This window comes from Dermochelys coriacea, chromosome 2, assembly GCF_009764565.3.
Source record: "Dermochelys coriacea isolate rDerCor1 chromosome 2, rDerCor1.pri.v4, whole genome shotgun sequence".
Taxonomy (NCBI): domain Eukaryota; kingdom Metazoa; phylum Chordata; order Testudines; family Dermochelyidae; genus Dermochelys; species Dermochelys coriacea.
Window position 1 is genome coordinate 189,807,422 of NC_050069.1, and position 22,045 is coordinate 189,829,466.

Sequence of the window (22,045 nt, forward strand, 5' to 3'; positions counted from 1 at the left end):
CCCACATATAGCTACTCTAAATCATCTCAATCCTGACACTCCTGCTCTCGTTCCGAGGACTCTTTCAACAGAGACTGTCAGTGTCCAGATTGCATGCTGATGTTTTGATGTGCACAAATGGGGAACTTGTATGTGACCACCAGAACAGTCTTCCAAGTCAAAATATTTAGCTTGGGTTGCCAGATATCAAAGGCTAATATATTAACCTACTGTAGCATTTACAGTAGCACCTCCTCCGCTCATTATAGACTTCCATGGTGAGGACTATCAACATACATTCCTGCTTTTATCCTCTGTGTAATTCTTCACTTTTGTCCTGTTAATATCAACAAAAGATATTAACAGGAAAGATCTGCAGCAAAATCATCTAGCCTGCAATGAATTTTAGACAGATTATGATTTTCTTTTTCTTGTGTATCCTCCATAGTCAAAGTAAAAGAACACTTGCTGTGAGGGCTGGCCCACAACATTTTGGCACCTGAGGCAGGGAGCTCAAATGATGCCCCCATGCCCCCTCGCTTGGGCCAAAACTTTGAAAGGTCTCAATTCTGCCTTCTTCCTGTTCTATTCCTCTCATGGTACTGCTCTGCTACCTACCCCAATAAAGGAGAACTAACAACTTAAAATGTCTTGTTAAAAATTTTAAGTAACACTTTAACTTTCAAACGCCTGAACAGCAAATGTAACTTTTCTTGTCTGCATAGTAAACACTGGCATTTTTATCTGTTTGAATAATCAAAGTGGTGCTTTCCGTGCCTTCTTGGTTGCAAAGATTTAAACTGCTTCCTGAAGGTCCACAGTCTGTGCCCGCTCATGCTCTATTGAGATGGTTGCAAGGCTGACCAGGATGTGTTTTTATTAACTTCAGCTTGGAGAAGCTGCATTCTCCACTGGTAACTGTTACAGGAAGTGTTAGAAGTATGCGCAGAGCAACAAAAGCATTTGGAAAGAGGGTGGTCATCTTATTTGTGCACATATATTCCAGAACAGCCTTTGGAGTTGATCCTGCTGAAATGTCTCTTGAAAGGGCTTTCAGTTCATCACCTAAATCACTCGCATCAATATCGCGCATGTCATCATGTGTCAATACTGTCTCTACTGCCCTGCATTGCTGGTATAGGTTTTCTTCAGGTATAGTGAGGAGTTTTGGAATATCATACAACATCCCAAATATACTGCTGTGTTCCCTGAGCTGCATGAAATGTTCTTCAACTGACTGTATTGCACAATCTAGCACCTGGTTAAAGAATTCAACTTTGAATTGTTGTTTGGGGTCTCTTATGGGATTATCCCATGCCTTGTAATCAAAATATCTTCTTCTTCAGTGACTCTTGTATTCTTGAATGGGTGGGAAATAGCTTCAGTGTGAAGTTCCTCTGCCAACTTCTGTGCACTCTTCAGAACGTTTTGAAATCCCTCATCTGACCGGTAAGACTGTAGGTATGACTTTGCTTTGTCCAGTTGTTCCATTGCTCCAGATATATCAAGGTCAACACCTTGGAGCCTCTTGTTTACAACATTTATTTCAAACAGTATGTCATGCCACAACACTAAGCCACACAGAAATTTGAAGTTATGTATGTTTCTGGTGATTCCATTTCCCTCTGCCACTGTTCTCCCTCGAACAGTTCCTGTCATAGCATTATCCTCCATAATGGCAACTATGGCATCATCTATCTTCCCAATTTGGTGTTTGATAGACTTTATCACCTTCACTCTACTTTCCTATAGTGTGTCACTCAGTGGTTTCAGTGTCAGAGAGGATGTTCCCAGATTTTGCTTCAAAAATTGCCATCAATGAGTTGATGCAGAGAAAAATACATAGATGCTTTGAATTACATTAAAAAACTCAGCAGCCTCACTAGAAGTTGACGCTGCATCACTGACCACCAAGTTCAATGAATGAGAACTGCATGGGACAAAAAAAGCTTGAGGGTTTAACTCTCAGATCCATGTCTGCACTCCTCTGTTCTTTCCTCTCATGTTGGCACCATTATCGTAGCCCTGATCTCTGATGTCAACTATTGCAATTCCCATATCTTCCAGCTTTTTAAGAAGCACATTTCTCATACCAGCTCCTGTTATATCATCAATGTCAATAAATTCTAGAAAATGCTCTCTGACAGTCACCGTTGCAGGGACATTTTCACTAGGTTCTGTTGTTGTTACAAAATGCACCATTAAAGTCATTTGTTCCGTATGGCTGATGTCAGGTGTGCAGTCCAGAATAACAGAGTAATATCTTGCTGACTTCAGATCTGCCACAATCTTATGTTTGACTTTTGTTGCCAGTAACAGTATGATCTCTTTTTGAATTGTTTTTCCAAGGTAGTGGTGTATGTACATTTCTTGGGTGGTGACTCTTCTTAGATGTTCCTGGAGTACAGCATCAAACTCAGCCATCAGCTCCACAATTTTAAGGAAGTTTCCCTTGTTTGGCACATACAGCTGATCTGAAGTGCCACGCAGTGCTAGGTTTTGGGTAGCAAGCATTCTCTCAATGGCAATGAGCCTTTTCAGAACATTTTGCCAGTAAAGAGACTCTGATGCAATCTTCTCTTGATGCTGATCATCTATGGTGGCCTTTAACCTTAGTTTCATCTCAAGCTCTTTCCACCTATGGAATGCTCTCTGGTGATTTGCTGCCTTCTCCTGGCATGCCAGATTTCTAGCCAGATTTTTCCAGTTCTTTGTTGCTGTAGAACCCAATGTGGCTGGAACATTAGACTGGAAGAGTTTGCAACAAAAACAATATGCAGCATTCTGGGTTTTTGAGTACATAAGCCATGGCCTCTCCACTTTGTCATCATTGGGGATTTCATGCCAGTAATGTGTTGGATGGAAACTTCTATTTTCATTGTCTTTGGGGAACATGAAGTTTTTCACTTGCTGTGGCCCATGCAGTACAAGGAAGTCCCTCAGGCTACTGCTCAAGTTGGTCCACAATCCTGGATCATCTAGACTTAAGGAACTAAACTCAGCAGCAGCTGTTTCTTGCACCTCCACCACACTCTTCTCTGATCTACACTTTTCTTCAGGAATGTGCATGGTTACATCCATTTGAGATGGAGATATGGATGCTGCAGTAGCTGCCAGGTCACCTACATTCTGACTAACTGGAAGATCAGGCATCTCCTCACCACTCACATCCTCACTGGGGCCAGAAGGCTCACCGTGAACATTTGTGTCTATGTATCTCAGGAGAGTTCCTTTCTGCTTAGATAGAAAAGCTTCCTTTGCTTTCTTTCTTTTTCTGAATGCTGCCCCAGAGGAGCATTTTCTTCTTTCACTGATGACTGCTGTTCTGTGCCAACTAGAGTGGCTCTCAACACTCAGTTGAAGGGGACAAATAAGCAGGCTGGTAGCAGGGCCTGAGTGAGGGAAGATATCAGCGTCTTAAGGCCTAACTGGCTCCTACTACTTCAGTTGACTCCTGTTCTCCTCAAGTGGGTTCAAGGAAGCAGCAGGAAACTCCCTGAGAAGCTGGTGTTAATCAGTCCAGGCTCCTGGAGGTGCTAGAGAGGTACATAAGAGGCTCCTCCTCCTCTCTCTCCCTGCAGCTCCTGGTGCTTTCCGTTATTCCCTCTCACCTTTTCTCCTGCCTGCCTGTTATGTCTCTTGTGCCCTCCTTCCTCCAGCACAGCACTCCACCATCTCTGTGCATCTAGAGCAGAGAGAATACATATGCACCAGCAGAAGACACAATTTTCTACACTCTGGGTCCTTGTGGCGCCCCCCGCCCCCACACACACACAGTCTGCACCTGAGGCGGCCACCTCAGTTTGCCTCATGGTAAGGCCAGCCCTGCTTGCTGTGGCTTTTGGCAAACACAGTAACAAGGGGGCATGTTTGTACATCATTAGTGTCTGGGGAGAAAAAACAGGAAATGTAATGATTGTACTGCTGGAAAAAAATTCTCTAACCACAGGAAATGGTAATTACTGTGCTGTGCAAATCTTTGTTCTAATCAATGGAACTCAAAGAGACTATCAGTTAGTTTTAACAATCTCTCAGTGAAGTTTAATGAAGGATACTTTTACGTCTATGGAAGTCCCATTTCCTGGCATTTTTTACTGTATCTGAACTTTGTAGCTCTGGTAACCCACTGTCCATATATCAGACACAGTAAATAAATACGAGGAACTGAAAAATAACAAATGGGGAGCAGGTCCTGTACACAAAAACCAGTTCAGCACATTGGCACTGGCAAAATACCACAAACCTCTATTACATTACCAGCATGGACAATAGAACAATGGATCAGAAGATGAGGTGTTATCACAAGCTAGTCAACGAGGTATATTCTGTTTTAACTGTATTTATATAAATCTATATGTCAATAGAGATGAGTATATATGTCATCCCAGAGCTTTAAGTGAAGCGATTCCCTCCAACAATAACGTCCAAATGCATCCGATGAAGTGAGCTGTAGCTCACGAAAGCTTATGCTCTAATAAATTTGTTAGTCTCTAAGGTGCCACAAGTACTCCTTTTCTTGTAGCATTTATGTATCACTTTACATTTCCAAAGTGCTGTCTAAATGTTAAGTAATTAATCTCAAAACACTCCTGTGAGGCATGTAGGTAGGCAAGTAAATATTCCCTGTATTCAATGGGTGATTTACTTATAAATTAGCACTAACGCTACATGTAGGCAGGTTACTCTGGCAGATTGCCCGGGGACAATTTACAGCTCAGTTAGGACAAGTTACTGGGTATGATTGCGTCTCGGGTTAATTACAAACTGTCACATAAACATGGCTACACTTGGAGCTAGGGGTGTGATTCCCAATTTGCATAGACATACTCCTGCTAGTTCTTATCAAGCTAGCACCCTAACCAGAGTGTAGCCGCATTAGCATGGGCAGCAGCAACACAGGTGAGCCGCCCTGAATCCAAACCTGCCTGGAGCCAGTGGGTATGTACTCGGGGTGGCTAGCCCATGCCACCACTCACTGCTGCCCTTGTTGCCAGAGCTACTACACTAGTATTTTTAGTGAGCTAACTTCACAAGAGCTAGTGCAAGTATGTCTACACAAGCTGGGAATCAAACCCCTAGCTCCACGTATCGATGTAGCCTTAGTCTCTCTTAGGCATGAGGTTGGAAGTCTCAGTTGATCCCATGGTGGGTGGATGATGGATCATTGTCAATGGGATCCTGTGGCTCTTCCATTATTTGCGTTCGTTGGGCAAGGCTGGATCCAAGTTTGCGCCTGGGGAATTGCCTTCTCAGGTCTAGCACATCAGGAAAGCTTGTTTCCTGGCTTCTCAGGAATTGTCAGAAGATCTTTGTCCTGTTTGGCTGAGATACAAAGAGCCTGGTTCTGATCTCATTTACACCAGTGTAAGTCAGGAGTAACTCTGTTGAAGTCAACGGAGTTATATACCCCAGGATAAAACTGGTGTGAGAAGAGAATCAAGCTTTTAATAATTATTGGTCACATTTCATATTAAGGTTCCATTTCTAAATGATCTATGAAGAGTTAATAAATGATTAATACATGTTTTAATAAATGATTAATCAATTGTTGTGGATTGTTATAGAATCCAATGGTCAAGGATTGCTCATAACCATGTGTAACACATACTACTCTGGTCTGTAACATGCTTAGAACATGTATAATTTATTAACCCATTATAAGTCATTTAGAAATAGAACTTTTTTAATATAAAGGTGAAATCTATTCATCTTCCACTGGATTGCTAATATTATTGTTCCAGCCTTCACTGGGGATTGATAAGACAAGTGAGGACAAGTAGGTGCATTAGGCCAGGCAATGAAAAGTGACAGTGCAAATGTAAGTGGCATGATACCAGGAAAAAACGTCCAAGAGGTGAAACAAAAAGCTTGTAGAGGGCCATCACAGGCACAGGCTCCAACTCTAATGAAGGAAAGAGCCACATCTGTGCTTAGATTTGCAGACAAAAGCATGTAGACACTGAGGCAATGAAAGTGATTTTGGTAAGTTCTGTTTAGGCTGTGTGCACTCAGAGGTTAGTGACGCAACATGACACTATGAATTAATGATAGGTGGTTGATGTGCATTTTCATTATGGATCAGCTACCTGCCAGTGAATCATTCTTTTTCACCTGACAGGCTAGTATTTGATAGCAAATCATTACTTAGGCTGATTACAGCATAAATCATGCCATTGGTAAAGCAAGTCTGTGTCTCCATAGAACAAATGAGGATGTGCCATATAAATATTTGTGGGTGGCTGGCTGTCTCTTTGCTTTCTCTGTGTATAGGTTCATTCTTTATAACAACTCTCATACCTCTTAAATGTACCTCATTTTGAGGGATAAATAATTTATGTCCTTCCTTTATGGTCTTTGATGTGTTGCATCCCACATTTGGGCATTGGCAGGTTGAGAGTCCTGGCTAGTCTATATTCATTAGCAGAAGATGTGTGGTAAATCAGTCAGTGTGTTACAAAGTATCTGCTATTATAAAGGTAGTAGAGGTCATATCATGCAACTTGCCACAGGCTCTGGCTTCTAATTTTCCCCAGGGGTGCTCAGCCTACGGTCCACCCCCACTCCACCCCTTTCCCCAAACCTCCACCTCCACCCTGCCTCTTCCTGCCCTCGCTCCACTCCCGCCCCACCTCTTCCCCACATCTTGCCCCCCCCCGAGCATGCCCCGTCCCCACTCTTCCCACTCCCTACCAGCACCCTACAGCTGATCTAGGGGTTGATTGGCAGGGCCGCCAGGAGGCGAGAGTGGTGGGGGAACTTGGCTGCTGGTGGGTGCTAAGCACCTGCTGATTTTTTTCCGTGGGTGCTCCAGGGCTGAAGTACCCATGGAGTCAGTGCCTCTATGTGCTGGAAAATAGACTCCCATCTTTCCCCCCCACCCCCACACACATACACTTTTGAAATCAAAGGTGAATTCAGTTTCAGGATGATTGCACTATGTGGAATGCAGGCTAATTACTATTGGTGAAAACATGCACTGTACATGGGAACAACACACTGCACCTGTTATATGAAAGCTGCTTAAATAATAAGGGTTAAATAATAAGGGTTAAATAATATCAGCATTCTCCCCCCTTGTCCTCACAGGTGTATTGCTGATCACACAAGTCTTTTTCAATCACTGATGTGTCTGATTAATCTGATTGTTCCATTGTCCATGTCAACAGATGGCCTGTTGGGATGTATGGAGCTGTCTGTGTGCTTGCTAATTGTTTTCTGACACATTTAACAGTGTTGAGGAAGATGGAGAGAAACGCGCCAAAGGATATTCCTGAGAAATCATAGAGGAGTGAACAATCTCTCCAGACATGATCCCTTCACTGCAGGGAATGTGAAATGATGTGGCCTATCTGTCAAATGATGAAGTGAGCACACACCCCCATTAACAACAAAGCAACAAAAAAAGCCACACAGGAAACATTTAGGAACGGTTTAAGAACATCACTCCCTGCTGGGCTGTCTGTGGTTCTAGGGCTTGTGATCATCTATTCAGTTTTGTCAAGCTGCTGGAGCTATTGATGGGAGTTGTCTGCCGGGCTTTCTGACTAATTTACAACATTTTCCTGACCCATTGAGACGTTACTAGCACAAAACATGACCCCAATCCTAGAAGGTACATGCCAGCAACATTGTTGTGATGGGTGCAAGAGATGCCCAGTGTCAGAGAAATGATCACTGTCATGGAAATAAGCAAACTAACACCTGAGCATTTGTCATCTATATGATTTGTAGAGCATGGAAATGTGAGCAATGCAGAATTGGTATTATACATTAGAACTATTGTACATAATTCCAGGGTCCCTTTTGAAGATATAACCACCAGACTGTAGGGTGGGCAGGAGTACCCGAGTTGAATCTGCCGTGTACTAGACACAGAGCTCAAACCTGTGCAGAGTGCTAGTATCCTTTTCAGACATCCAGGCACTTAGGAGAAACTGAAGTCTCTAATCATGCCACAAAGATGTTACAGGTTTGCAGAGTGCCAAAACACCGACCCTGTGTATGCGCTGCTATAATATGCCTGCACTGGAAAACAGTGTCATAAGCGAGTGCTCTGGAAATCAATCAATGCCTTTTATTAAATGTGGAATATCATTTGACACCCAGTGTGTTAGTGATGTGTGGGCTGGCATATTAATTGCCATGGCCTCCACAAACATTTTGATAGTTATTGATTGGCATAGGCTACATTTAATATATGAAATGAGCAGAAGGTCTAACTCACCCAAAGAGAGAATGGCAGAAGTAGCATTTGCTAAGCCTACTTGTGGTTTTGATGGGGTTTTTTGCACACAATACGGCTTTCTTGGTAAACTTTTTAGAGTGTCAGCAGGGAACAATTGTGTTAGTAAATATTGTTGCCATTTCCAGCTTCTGTATAATTAATCACAGAGATCCAGTTTGTATTAAAATACCTCAATCAGTTATTCATACATATGCTTTTAATATTTCTCTCTCACCCATTTTTGCATTTGTTCTCAGCAGTTGTTGAGATGCAGCTGGTAATCTGATTGCAACTTTGACCTTTAAGACAAATGGTGTGTGGAGTTTGGTGGTATTTTGTAGATGCCATTTTCTGTAGCTAGTACAAGTACAGCCTCATTATTGATTATGAATAATGTGACGTATAAGTATCCATGTACAAAGATCATGACAAAATGTATCTCTGAATTGAAACACCAGGCATGTTCATTGTAATCACTGAGAACTTTCAAGCTTCACATGACAACATTGCATCCACTGCTTAGTTGGAGTTCAGTTCTGGCCAAAGATGATTGAGAAAATCGGTTCCTTTTCTGAAAAGAACAGTGGCAGTTTTTGTCTGAGGGGTCAAAAAAGAAAAAGCAGAACTACAATAAAAATAAGTGGCATATGGTTTTACATTGATCATTTAAAACCCCAGCATGTAGGGTGTTCTGAAGTGCTGGATGGTGAGAACAGGAAGCCTTTAGAGATGTTGTGAAATTTAGAAACCAAACATCCACCAGTGAAAGATAAACTTGAGAATATTTTCCTGAGAAAACTTGAACCCCTAAACAATCAAGAAGACTGGATTACTCAGACTGGCAATGTCAAAACAAATGCTCTTCAGACATTATATCTGGTATCTCTATGAATCACGCAGCACTGGAAGGTGCAAACCATTGCACAAAGTACTATTCTTCCCAGCACAGTAGATGTTGTTTAGAAATTATAAGGCCTGGTGCAGTAACTACCATATTGAAGGCAGTGCCTTTGTTAGATAACATGGTTTCACACTGTATTGGTGAAATGGCTAAGGCGGTCCCAAAACAACTGTTTTCAAAATTCAGGAAAGTGATTTCTCAGTAATTCAACTTGCTGAGTCAGCCAAGGTCTTTGGCATTGCATGGCTTAGTGTTTGAGAGGTTAGTTTCTGAAGGTATGCGGAAGACCTGCTCTTTTGTGAAGTTGTGCCAATGTTCACAACAGGAGAATGATTGAGACATTGCAGGAAGAAGTCACGGATCTCCACATTCAGTGGGGAAAGTGAAATGCAGTTTACACAGGTGGTGACAAGGCAATGACTGTTAAGAATAAAGGCCTGGTGTCACACATGAAACACATTGCACCTCATGCTTCCTGGTTTCACTCTTTCTTATGCCACCAAGCTGTTGTTTCTTTGACAATGGCTAAAGATCTGCTCTTAGTCCCTGAGTAAGCTGTTAAAGTAATTTACTCCATAAAGGCCATCTAACTCACTCTTGGCTCTTTGTATTGCTCTGGGATGACATGGGTTACCTTTGCCAGCAACTCCTCTTTCAAACTGAGAGGTCGCTCTCAAGCAACTCTTAGTCCTGGCTCTGGCTCTGCTGCCATTGAGGCTCTGCTGCCAAGCTCATCCTCCGCACAGCTGGTAAGTCCCCGTGTGGGATGAAAAGGTCAGGCTAGAGCCATGGTGGTGCAATGACTCCTGGCCTGTCTCTGTCTCTACAAGCTAGTAAGATGTTCAGACATAGAAAGACCTTACTCCACAAGAACACATGCTTATCAGCATAAAGCTACCTGCATCCCCACCCTCATGAAAACTCACCACTCAGGAGTGCCCTAATGATAGTCTATTCCCTGACATATTCAACTTACTTCCCCACAGAGGGAGGAGTATTTTCCCCCCTTACGATGGCTACTGCTCACCAATGACTTAGGTCCTGAGATCACAGAGCACTTAAACATTTGCTTAAGTCCCTGTAAAATCCGCCTGTGCTGAATCAGGGTCATTGTGAGGAAGATCTGACTTGTGAGCAAGCCTGCCTTTGGTCATCATCCTTTGGTGCCTACAACATGGCATTGTTTCAAAACAGTCACATAATGAGTAAGGTTGTTGGTTATGTGCTGATGGGAGTCTGGAGATGGGTAAGCAGCAATTTTTCCATGATTAGACTAAATGTCTAAGTGTCTGCTGAGAGTCTTAGCTACCTTATTCAGGGTTTGACATTTGGTGTAACTTCTGAGCACTTGAGAGAAAAGTTTAAAGTGCTAATTAAAGTTGGACTTTACTGGATATTTATGGAAAGAGAAGCAGCTTTATGTTATCTTACACAATAAATACACTTCATACAATGTCCTTCCCTTCAGCTCCATGAAGTAATCCTGTCCTCCAAGCTAATGTAGAAATATATAGCCTGCTAGCTTTGTGTATTGAATTCACCAAATCTGAACTCTTTAAAGGAACGGCAGAAGCCTCATTTAAAAACTAGGAGGGGTAAACACATAGAGGCAAACTAATACATCTCCCCCGTTATACATACTCAAGTCTGGCTGCTCAGTGCCTCACCACTGAATGAATAAAGGTCAGTTTCTTAAAATCATGCCAAGGGGTACTGATTTAATTTTTTGCTGAAGTCATGTGTTCTAAGCTGGGACAATATATCAGCAGAATGAAATCTCAAACATGCGCTATCCATGTTCTGCCTATGGGCGCTGAGAAATTGTGTTTAATAGTAGCCTGTAGCAAGTTCTATCTGACAAGAACAGCATTACAGCATTTCCCAAATAACCACAACTGTGTGGCCAGTTGCGTGTGTGTGTGTGTGGGAAAGGCCAGAAAATTAAAATGACCCAATGGAGAAAACAATAGCTACATTTTGTGTTCTCTGTGATGCTAATCGTCGAGCTATGCTAACAGAAATGTAAATGATGCTGTTCCAATACTGAACTGGGAACAGTACTTCTAAAGATATTATAATGGGTAATTGGCTTGACTGCAGAGCCCAAGATCAGAGAAATCTGGAAATAGCTGCAGCCCAACTATGATTTACACCAAGTAATGACAGGCACACTCTTAAGCTGGGAAGCTGCCACAAAAGCTCGAGGCTTACAGTCGACTTAACTCTTTTGCACTCTATATTTTGATGTTTTAAAGTTGCTACAGAAAGTTTCTCAACTTTAAGTCTGATTTACCCAGGATATAAAAAACTCACAGTTACTGGGCCAGCAATGTCTCCAATTCCTATATTATTTTTGTGAATGCTGTAGTATCTCATATTCATTTTTGAGGCTGAAAACAGAAGGCCCTGGAGACACTGTCTGATAGCCATGGAGATTATGAAAAATAGTACAGGATCAACTCAACATAAGCAAAAGGATAACCTGAGGCACATGAGGATATGTCAAAAGAGTCATGCATAATTGGTTGAGAATAAATAGACTATGCTGAAGATGCCATCAAATCCTTAGTATTTACTGTAGGACTCGTTTCCACTCTCAGTTAGAGTGGGGCAGTTCCCATTGGAGTCGATGGGAATTACACATACAGAAATGGGCTCTTTGTTTTCTGTGAACTAATTTATTGAGGGTTGCTTAGAGCCCAAACTTTGCAGCCCTTACTCACTTTTGTAGTGCCATTGAAATCCACTTTGGTATTCTGCTCCCCTAGATATATGTGGAGAACAGACTATCCAAAGTCCTGTTCTTCCTGTATTTTGTGTGTGGCGGGGAAGGAAGTCTATGTCTTCAGTTCCAGTCACAGTAACTTTGGCTACCACTGGACTCTGCAGAAAAAGGAAGTGTGTTTGTCATTTCCACTGCCAGAACCTCTGGAGCTGGAACTTGTCACAGGAATGAAGCATTGTAGCTGTAGAAGGAAGTCAGAGTTATACTCCTCTTGCCTCACTCCATGCAGGCTGATGGCCAGAACTGTTCTGATGACGGTCTGCTGGTGGGAGGCTGTGAGTTCCACTGCCTGGATTGGAAATAGGTAGTGACATTTTGGAGAGAGATGTTTGACATGGGACACAATTATGGCTCCAGAATCATAGGTGCTGGAACTAGGGATGCAGGGGTGCTGCTGCACACCCTGGCTTGAAGTGGTTTCCATCATATGCAGGGTTTACCATTTGGTTCAATGGTTTTCAGCGCCCTCACTATACAAATTGTTCCACTAGCACAACTCTCTGTGGTAAGGGTCATCAGCTTCTGCAGAATGAATCCAAGCTTTAATTTAAAACAAAAATGTATTTTCTCTCACCCATATGGCTGCAAATGTGACCAGAGTATAAATTGATGCAGTGCTGTCTTCTGAAGTGTGGAGACAGACAGCTCCAGTGCCTCTGCAGCTGGGCAGAGCTTCTCCAAACTGCAACTGATCACTGACCATGGCGGTTCAGAATTGATCTGATGATAAACACACACCCCAGGGCTGGGGGAAAGGTAGAGTAACAGAGTCCCCACCACTCACAAAGGAGACTATTGGGAGGGAGGGGGAACAGAGACAGGGAAAGCCCTTTCTCCAGTCCCAGGAGCTAGAGGGGATTGGCAGGGAGGGAACGCTTCAAATGTATTAGAGTCTCACAAATCAAAGGATTATACAACAGTTGGGGGCCCTGACCACTGTCTAGGGACAGCACCCAGGTAGGAATCCCAACAGCTTCTCTTTTCCCATTAGCTGATGAGGGAGGAGAATTAGCTTCCCACTGGGGTTTTTCCCCTGGATGATGGTACCTTCTTCTTTCATGTTGGTCTTTGGCTAGTAGCTGTCTGGTAATCCTCTGGTTATTAGATGTTGGGTAACATTTCCATGTTGGGTTACATGGAAGAATGGGTGGGGGAGAGGGTGGAAAAGCAGGAAAGACTATGGGGTAAGTTATTAAAAATATATGTGTTATTGAGAGAGAAATATGTGGGGAAGATGTGTGAGAAAAATGAAGAGAGAAAATATGGGGGAGGAGATAAAGAAGATGAAGAAAAGAGAGGGGAGATGGAGAGAGAGAGAAAAAACAAACACTTAAAACATAGAAAAGGAAAAGAAGAGTTAAGCAAGGGAAAAATGATATATTAACAATAAGATAAGTAACATTTTAAAATATATTAAATAATAGGTTGATTGACAATATGCTGCAATACATAATAAACAGAACACATCTGTTCAATCTTTTATATTGTATTGGTCTGGCTTGGGAGGCATGGTCACCTAGTTATTTTTTCCTGCAGGCTAGCAGGCTTACTCTTTTAGCAGGTGTCTAAAATCAATGTTTCAAGCCCAGCACTAGATGAGAAACATGCACATCTGGCATGGAACAGATCATGTCATGGGGCAGTAGACCAATGTCAGTGGGCCAAGGCACCAGGGCAAACTATTACCCTTAGAGAAAGGGCAGTGGGTTCTTCAAGACCCACTCAGAGTACACAGAACTTGGTTAAGAAGGTCTTCCAAAGACCCATCTATAGTCAACTATATGAGAGTAAGAGACAATTCAGACTTTCTGCTATAGTGAGCTGAATGCAGAGTGACATAATTGCTATTTTTATAACATTCCATGACAGCAACATCTTTCTTTGATTAACCGAATCTCAGCATTAATTTTAGCACCAATCATCATCAACTCAGTTCTAAGAGCAATAACAAGAAAACGATATAATTTGTGAAATCTCATTCATCTGTGAAAACTATTTATGGTCTTTGGGCCCAATCTTGATGTCAATAGAAGTCTTGCTGGTGTAAAGGATAGGACTCTTTAGCTCTCACTTAGATCTGCAATTGCAGGAACATTCAATAGCAATATCACTTTATATAAAAAAAGATTGTAGCCTGGTTTCCTTATAACAGGAAGATGTCAAAAATAGAGTTAGCATACATAATACAGTGCAGTCCCTTTACCATTTAGATGGGTTGTTTTATTTCCAAGAATTTGTAGAATTTTTCTTCTCTTGTTACATTGATTTGGTTTGTTCCAAAAGTGTTGTTATTAGACTGCCTTATTCTCTGTCCATCCACTGCTTTTCCAGCTCTTATTTTTCTGTGTGTCTGTCTATGAGTTTCTACCTACAGTCTGTTGGCCTGATCCCGCAGTCCTTCTTCGGGCAAACCTCAATGAAGGCAATGGAAGTTTAGCTTGCGTAAGAAATGCAGAATAAGGCCTCTTAATTTTAACCCGTGTGTCTTACCTGCATACCGTTTTTATTTCTATTTAATTTGTCTCTTTCACAGTCTATATTTTTTTCTAAACTGCTTAGTAGACACAAATTGGTGTATATGCTGTCTTTCTCTTGTTCTTTTTGTTTCTTTGCTTCCTTTTATTCTTCATTGTTCTTCTTTTGTATCTTTCCATTTTAACAGTTTCATGTTGCTTAGCAACATCAAGAGGTACATCAGATAGATAAAGTCCCAATACTTCCAGTGGGTTTCACCTTACAGGGAACAAAAATGCAATTTAACTTACAGAGAGAAATCCTTCCTACAACAAGGTATGATGTATTTATGGTTCACTGAGTACTTAACGAAAGAGGAATTATAGATCAGTGCTACTTGGAAGTAGTGAATTCATAGGGAGTCTAAGTGCATGTTGAGTATAGAAATAACCAAGGCACTGTTATCCCAAACACCAGACACAGAGTTTGGGGGGAAAGTCAGCCATTCCAGCTTCATCCCTTAAATCAAAACCCTATTGAGATAATACAAAGACTAAAACTAGAAGTATGGATTTGAATTCAGACTTTCCAAACATTCAATGATGTTCTAATCTAGAGAATTGATTTGGCTTATTATAGAGAAATGGGCCAGCTACCAAGTTCAGATCTGGAGCCAAACTTTATTAGAGTTTGAGGATATTTGGATCAGTTTAGTTTAGCCACAATTCTAATCAAACTCAATCTGATTATATCTAGTAAACATGTCTGGCATCTCAGATTTTTCCACAGACCTCTCCCTTGAGACAGTTTATTCTGCTTATTTTAACTAATTTAACTATGTTAATAATTCAGATTTCAAAACTGACATTGAAACCATTGTTTCATGTTCTCTGTGTATATATCTTTCTACTGTATTTTCCACTGCATGCATCCAATGAAGTGGGTTTTAGCCCACGAAAGCTTATGCTCAAATAAATGTTAGTCTCTAAGGTGCCACAAGTATTCTGCAGCCTTGTAGTTATGCTGAGTAGTCTAACTGAACTAAGTTCATTCAGGGCCTTGTTCAGCAACCTTACTCATGCTGAGCAGCATTTACCATCACTAATAGTCCTATTGAGCTCCGTGGGGCTACTATAGTTACTAATGAACGTAAAGTTTCAGAGTAGCAACTGTATTAGTCTGTATCCACAAAAAAAAAAGGAGTACTTGTGGCACCTTAGAGACTAACAAATTTATTTGAGCATAAGCTTTCGTGAGCTACAGCTCATTTCATCGGATGCATTCAGTGGAAAGTACGGTGGGGAGATTTATATACATAGAGAACATGAAACAATGGGTGTTGCCATACACACTGTAACGAGAGTGATCAGGTAAGGTGAGCTATTACCAGCAAGGGTGGGGGGAACCTTTTGTAAGAAAAAACCTCCTGCTGGTAATAGCTCACCTTACCTGATCACTCTCGTTACAGTGTGTATGGTAACACCCATTGTTTCATTATTTATGTATATAAATCTCCCCACTGTATTTTCCACTGAATGCATCTGATGAAGTGAGCTGTAGCTCACGAAAGCTTATGCTCAAATAAATTTGTTAGTCTCTAAGGTGCCACAAGTACTCCTTTTCTTTTTAATGAATATAAGAGTTACTGAACTGGATTCTGAATAAATAACACCTGTATATTTATCTGAGTACAACAATTTTGTCCCAACACCTATGTACTTATGGGTATATTAAAAAGACTACACTGACTACTGCTGACCTATTCATATATAATAATAATGCTCCAAATAACCCTATACATTTTTGTATAGTAATAGTGCCCCAATTACCCATGTATATTCTTATTACTTTGAAATACTCTGCACTAAGTAACAGAGAATCTTACCTGTCTATAATAATGTCATTTCTAAAAACTGTGTATACCTACCTGCTACTATTCTTATAAAGCATAAATAAACAATTTTAAAAATATATATAAAACCAACCCTTTATGCTAGACCTGAACCAACAATTTACTAGTCTAGCACTGAGCATATACCCTAAATAAATATACTAACCCCTAATGCTAAATCTTTTTAGGGAAAGAATTTGTTGGTTCATGGAACCAAAAAGCAAAAGATAATAAACTTGCATCAAATATAAAGAAACAAAGACTTACCTCCATTCCAATGCTCCAACATTAATCCTTGCTTTCCAGCAAACAAATACTAGAATAAACGAAGTATAATTTATAAGAGAACCAGATTTACAAAATATTTGACAGAGAAAAAATAACTGACCTTTTTTTGTCTTTTCATCATCCTTCCCTGCCCCACACATCCCCTCCCACCCCGCTTTAACTTCTTATTACACAAAACAAGGCCTCATATAGGAATCACTGAGAAGAATAATAATTATATTTGGGCTACTAATCCTCATCTTGTGCTGTCCCTGATAACTGGTTTTAAAAACAAATCCAGACAGGCAGGAATATGGCTTAGACTCATCCCTTGAAAAGAAATGAAAAAATTACACTGCTAGTGAAAGAGGAAAAAACATAGACACCAGCTTTGTATATAGTTAAAATCCAAAACTAGCTGATGATCTGGATTATTAAAGACATGTATCAGTTTATTTGGATCTGATGCTTCCATATTTACTTAGACAAAATTCCCATCAACATTGATGAAAGCAATGCCTGAATGAGAACTAAAAGACTGCATCCTTAGTTACTGAGAATCGTAGTAGTGTCTTGAACCAAGTTAGAAGAGAGCACTATTATTGCTACCATTGGGATAGATGCATGAAGTTCTATTGCTGCGTTATGTAGGAGGCTATCTCATCATAATGATCACTGCTGTCTTAAAATCCAGGAATCAATTACTTTACTATTGACTTGGGACCAAAGATGACGGAGAATCTTGGGTATTGCCTAGACCATACCAAGCTTTGAAGTTTTAGTCTTCGGGGGACAAATCTTGCCTCCATCTCTATAGGCATGGAAGGCCTTTAGTGCAATGGACAGGGAGGAAATTATTCTGGCGGTCTGTAAAATGGGTATATATCTTCTGTGTCCCATGCAACTTGGCTCTCCAGAAAGTCACTGCATCCCAGGGGAGTTTTAGGGTCCAGAGACAATGCTGATGGATCTCCCACAATGCAGTTCCACTGGCTATTCCCCCCTCTGTGAATGGAGCATGCTTAGCCACAGAGGTTATTGCAACCCAAGGAGAAACCCACACTGTCTGCAAAGAGCTCCTTGTCTCCTTGGTCTGAGACAGATCTTTCTAGAGCACAACAAATTCATTTGTGCTCAGGATTTGTCCTTTTCTGATTTTACATGATTCATCCATTCTAACATCTCATACTATAACAAGTTATATTAACAAGTGCCCTACCTATGTTGAGGTGTATAGGTAGAATGAAAGCAAATTCTTCTTCTTCTCCATCTTCTCACTGGTTTATTGATGCAGCAAAAACATATGACAATTAGAGCTGCAAGTACATGTATATCTATTATGTATTAACTTTTTAGTCATTCTTGATACGTTTCTGTAGGCATCACAGTTAAAAGAAGAATATTTAAAAATGGCAATTTCATAAGGCCCAATTCTCCTTTTGCTTAAATTGGTGAAATTCAGATGAAATCTATGGAGCTTTGCTGGTGAAACTGGTGTGAGAAGAGAATCAGGCCCAAAAAGATCTTAAATTTAAACATATGCTTAAGGGCTTTGCTGGATCAGAAAAAGAATACTCAGTATTTTGCAGAATCAACCCATTAGTTCAACCCAAGATTATTAACCCTCTCTGTCTACATGTGCACTGTTGTTATTAACAATAATGCTTTGCTGGCACTGTAAATCTTCACTAGATATTTTATTATATATGTACAGGCTCTATAGCACTTAGACATATTTGGGAGGATGTTGACATGACTTCATTTGTAACTAGATGCTATATTCTCCCGGGACTCCTGTGTTTATATTTTAGGAGGTTTATGAGTCACCCAGGGTATCAAGGTACATAAGGCAAATATTTGCTTTTGTTTGTATTTCTCATTTCTGAAAAAAACAGAACAGAAAAACAGAAATGGAAATGTATTTCTCACATCAAGAACAGAAAGGTAGGATTCAGTGAACTACCTACACAGGAGAAAATGCTACAGATCAGTAGGTAACATGAACATTTTTCATAGTGAATGGAGCCTATATTTGTTAAAATAAAGTTCCATTGACTTCACTGGACCTATTGTCTGAGTAAGAGCTGCAGGATAAACCCCTAAAATATAAGATTTTAAAATATATCCTTTATTTTTCTGTTTCATGCAGTATACTCAGCAGCTTGTTTACCTCTGCATTCTCTTTCATCAAATTTCATATGGTATAAAATATTGTATATATTTCTTTTATTAATATTGTCCTTTACTTGTTTAAAAATAGTTAAAAAAAAAAAAGAATCCTAACAGTATGTAACCCCATCAAACTTTTCATGCCTGTATGAGTTGCCTTATCCTCTCATCTACATAAACCCTAGAATAATTAAAGAAAAATGTTCATGTCGTGTTAAATTAGCCATCAGAGTGAGCTCATATATGCCTAGAAATCAAAGATGCTGACACTGGCAAAAAAGTTAGAAATCTTATCACAAGTCTTGTTCACTTTATTTCCACAACTGGTCTCATTGACTTCAGCTGGACGATTCATTTGGGTAAGGCAAATAGGATATGGTCCCTTATAGAGCTACAGAGTTCAGAGAAAATCATTCCTTAATTTACACTGAGGTTTTTAGGTATGTGAAATTTCAGAGAAATCAGTTGTGACTGTACAGGGGACACGAGAAAGGAGGTTTCTGACAGCATCTCTCTCCCTTTATACAGGGGGCCAGTCAAAATCTGACTCTAGGTTTATAATTTCTTCCTCACCTAACCCCTAAATTTGGGGCCTAAACAACCTGACCATAACGCTTTAAGCCTAATATATCAAAATATACTGAAGATAATATCAAAGAAGTATTATATTACAATTCCTTCTGCAAGTGTATTTGAGCATGCTTTGAGGCACGCACTTTGTCGGAGTCACAGAGAATTGTTTTCCAGCTGTTTTCAATACTGTACAAATAGTGGGCCAGATCCTCAGATGGTATGTACTTGTCTAGCTCTATTGAAGTCAACAGACCCTAAGAAAAGTGTAAATGGGCATAGCTCCATAGAAGTTAATGGAGCTATGCTGGTGAGGATCTAGACCACTGATTCTTATCCTGAAATGACTGGAAGTTTTGAAGATTAATTCCAATGGGAACAGGATCCCATTATTTGTATTCTGAAAGAAGGGCAAACACTGTGTAGAAAAAGTTTTGGGGTGACCATCCATCCGTTTCCTCTAATAACACATGTAACATACCCTCATTTCTATTGATGGTCTTCAGGATCATTTAGGAGAGCTGGGAATTTTGCAGAACCCTTCTTTCCCACCCTGAGAGAAAGAGAGCAACAAAAGGCTAAGCATGACTTCCAGAAAGAAAATCTCTGTATTAAAAGCCAAGTAACGCAGAACTACAATATTAAATACACATTATCCGAAATGGGAAATACACTGTAAAAGTTTCATTAAAGTTCAGCTTCAGCAATAACACTGTATCAGTTTTAAATCCTGCCAGAAAAGATTCTTCTGATATAAATAAAACTGCTAAGACAAATTGGTTCATATACAAATAGCTACTCTGACTAAAAACAACTGCAATTGAACGGGGGGGGGGTTCGTCTGTTTGGGGGTGTTTTTTTTTTTTGTTTTTGTCTTTTACTAAAACGTCCATTTAAAACGGCTCTTAAATATAGAAAACAAATACACAGGATTTGGTCGTTTTCTGCTATGAATCTTGGGCACACGAAAAGAAAACAAAATCCCTTTGACTACTGGGGAGGGGAGCAACGCTCCGCAAAGCGCCGCACTCGCCTGCACTGGACACCAAGAAACCTGGGCAAGGCTTTAAAGCGCTCCCCGCAGCCGCCCAGGGTGAAGCGTTTACAAAGAGCGCGCGGGGAGGGGATGCGAGTCCACCGGCGTCCGCCCCAGTCTCGGGAGCGGATCGCACAGCAAAGGGCGGAGGGCGGCCGGGGAGGGGACGGGAGAGGAGGGGGGGGGTTATTTGCCAGCGGCGGTGGCGCCCGCAGCCACCGCGGTGCTCCTCCGCTGCTCCATGCCGTTGGGCAGGAAGCCGGCGATGATGGGCACCGGCCAGATGAGGGCGGCCACGCTCCACACGATGATGACCAGAGTCATGAAACAAGCCACCAGGGTGGACTCGATGGGCTTGCGGTTCAGCCGCCAGCCCGGCTCCCCCTTCAGCTCCTCCAGGCTGAAATCCAGGCAGCAGAAATTCAGCGGCTCCCCCTGCAGCCAGGACTGGCCGGGCTCGGACAGCGAGGAGGAGGCGGCGGCGGCCGCTGCCCGGAGCCGCCCGACCCTGCGCCCCCGCACCCAGCTGCAGCCCACGCAGAGGCGCAGGTCCTGCTGGGCTCCCCCCGCCGCCAGCCCCAGGTGCTCGATGAGCAGCGGCGGCCCCACGCGGTGGAAGGCGGCGGAGAAGAAGGCCCGCCCGTGGCCGTTGGTGGAGAAGAGCAGCAGGTCGCACGGGATGCCCAGCGGGCGGCTCCAGCGCACCAGCAGCGAGCTCAGCATCTGCCGCTGCACGCTGATGTTGCAGGGCGCCTCCTCGGGGGGCTGGGGCGGCGGCTGGCCGCCGGCGGGAGGCGGCTCCCGGCGGGGAGCCTGCCCGCCCATCCCGCGCAGGTCCCGCTCCAGGCTGGCCCGGGAGCGCGAGGAGGAGTTGATGGGGGGCAGCGAGAGCTCGGGCTCCTCCGGCCCGCCGCCGCCGGCCGCGGCGGGGCTCCAGCCCTGGCAGGGGGGCAGGCAGGCGGCCAGCAGCGCCGGCAGGAGCGGCGGCGGCAGCAGCATGGCATGGACTCAGCGCCGGCGAGGGGGAGGGGGTGGAGGCTGCATGGCGCTGCCGCCCGCCACCCGGCTGGGGAGGGCGTGGGAGCCGGGCTGGGGCCGCCGCGGGGGCTCGGCGAAGGGCTGAGGGAAAAGGCGCGCGTGACGGCAGCAGCTTGGCAGCCCGCCTCCGCCCCCTGCTCAGCCCCGCCGGGAGGAGCGGCCGGGCGGGAGCCCTACGCGGCTCAGGCGCCCCCCAGCATAGGCACCCCTCGCACCGCCCGACCTAGGGGCCCCCGCCCCCTCCCCCTCCCCCTCCCAGTAGCGGCCCGTCTCCCGCACTGCCCGGGGCTCCCCCCGCGCCCAGCTTCCTCCCTGCTGCTTGGGGCAGGGCGCCCTTCCCCCCCCACCCCCCACAGGGCGCCCTTCCCCCCCCACAGGGCGATTCCCTGCAGCCCGCGCCTGGAGCGCTGCCCCGTCTTGGCGCCGGCCCGGCGTGATTTCCCGAGTGCCCTCAGGGGGCCGGGATCTCGGACTGGGGGTCCCCCGCCCCGCCCCGCCGTAACCCGCTTCCCGCGGCTTCCCGCTTCTTACGGAGCACAGGGGGATTTCTGGTGTCCCTGATTCGGAGCCTTATAAGTGCCTATCTGGGCCGAGCTGCTTTCTTACAAGGGGGCACCCGAATGTCCTGCTGTCTCCCCCTGCTTTGAAGCCCTTCTCCAAAACCCCCAGCAGCAGCAGCAGCAGCAGCAGCTGCTGCACTTCCAGTGAAAACGGGGAGCCATTGCTCTCCC

General features: G+C 43.1%; 1 protein-coding gene across 1 annotated transcript; it reads right to left on the reverse strand.

Annotated features, from left to right (window-relative positions):
* Positions 1–19,824: 19,824 nt before the first annotated feature.
* TMEM158 (transmembrane protein 158) lies at positions 19,825–21,489 on the reverse strand. The gene has a single exon (XM_038391082.2). The coding sequence runs from the start codon at positions 21,273–21,275 to the stop codon at positions 20,463–20,465; it is 813 nt and encodes a 270-aa protein (XP_038247010.1). The 5' UTR covers positions 21,276–21,489; the 3' UTR covers positions 19,825–20,462.
* Positions 21,490–22,045: the final 556 nt, after the last annotated feature.

Coding starts and splice junctions, on each gene's coding strand:
- TMEM158 (XM_038391082.2), bottom strand. CDS start 21,275: ATGCTGCTGCCGCCGCCGCTCCTGCCGGCGCTGCTGGCCGCCTGCCTG.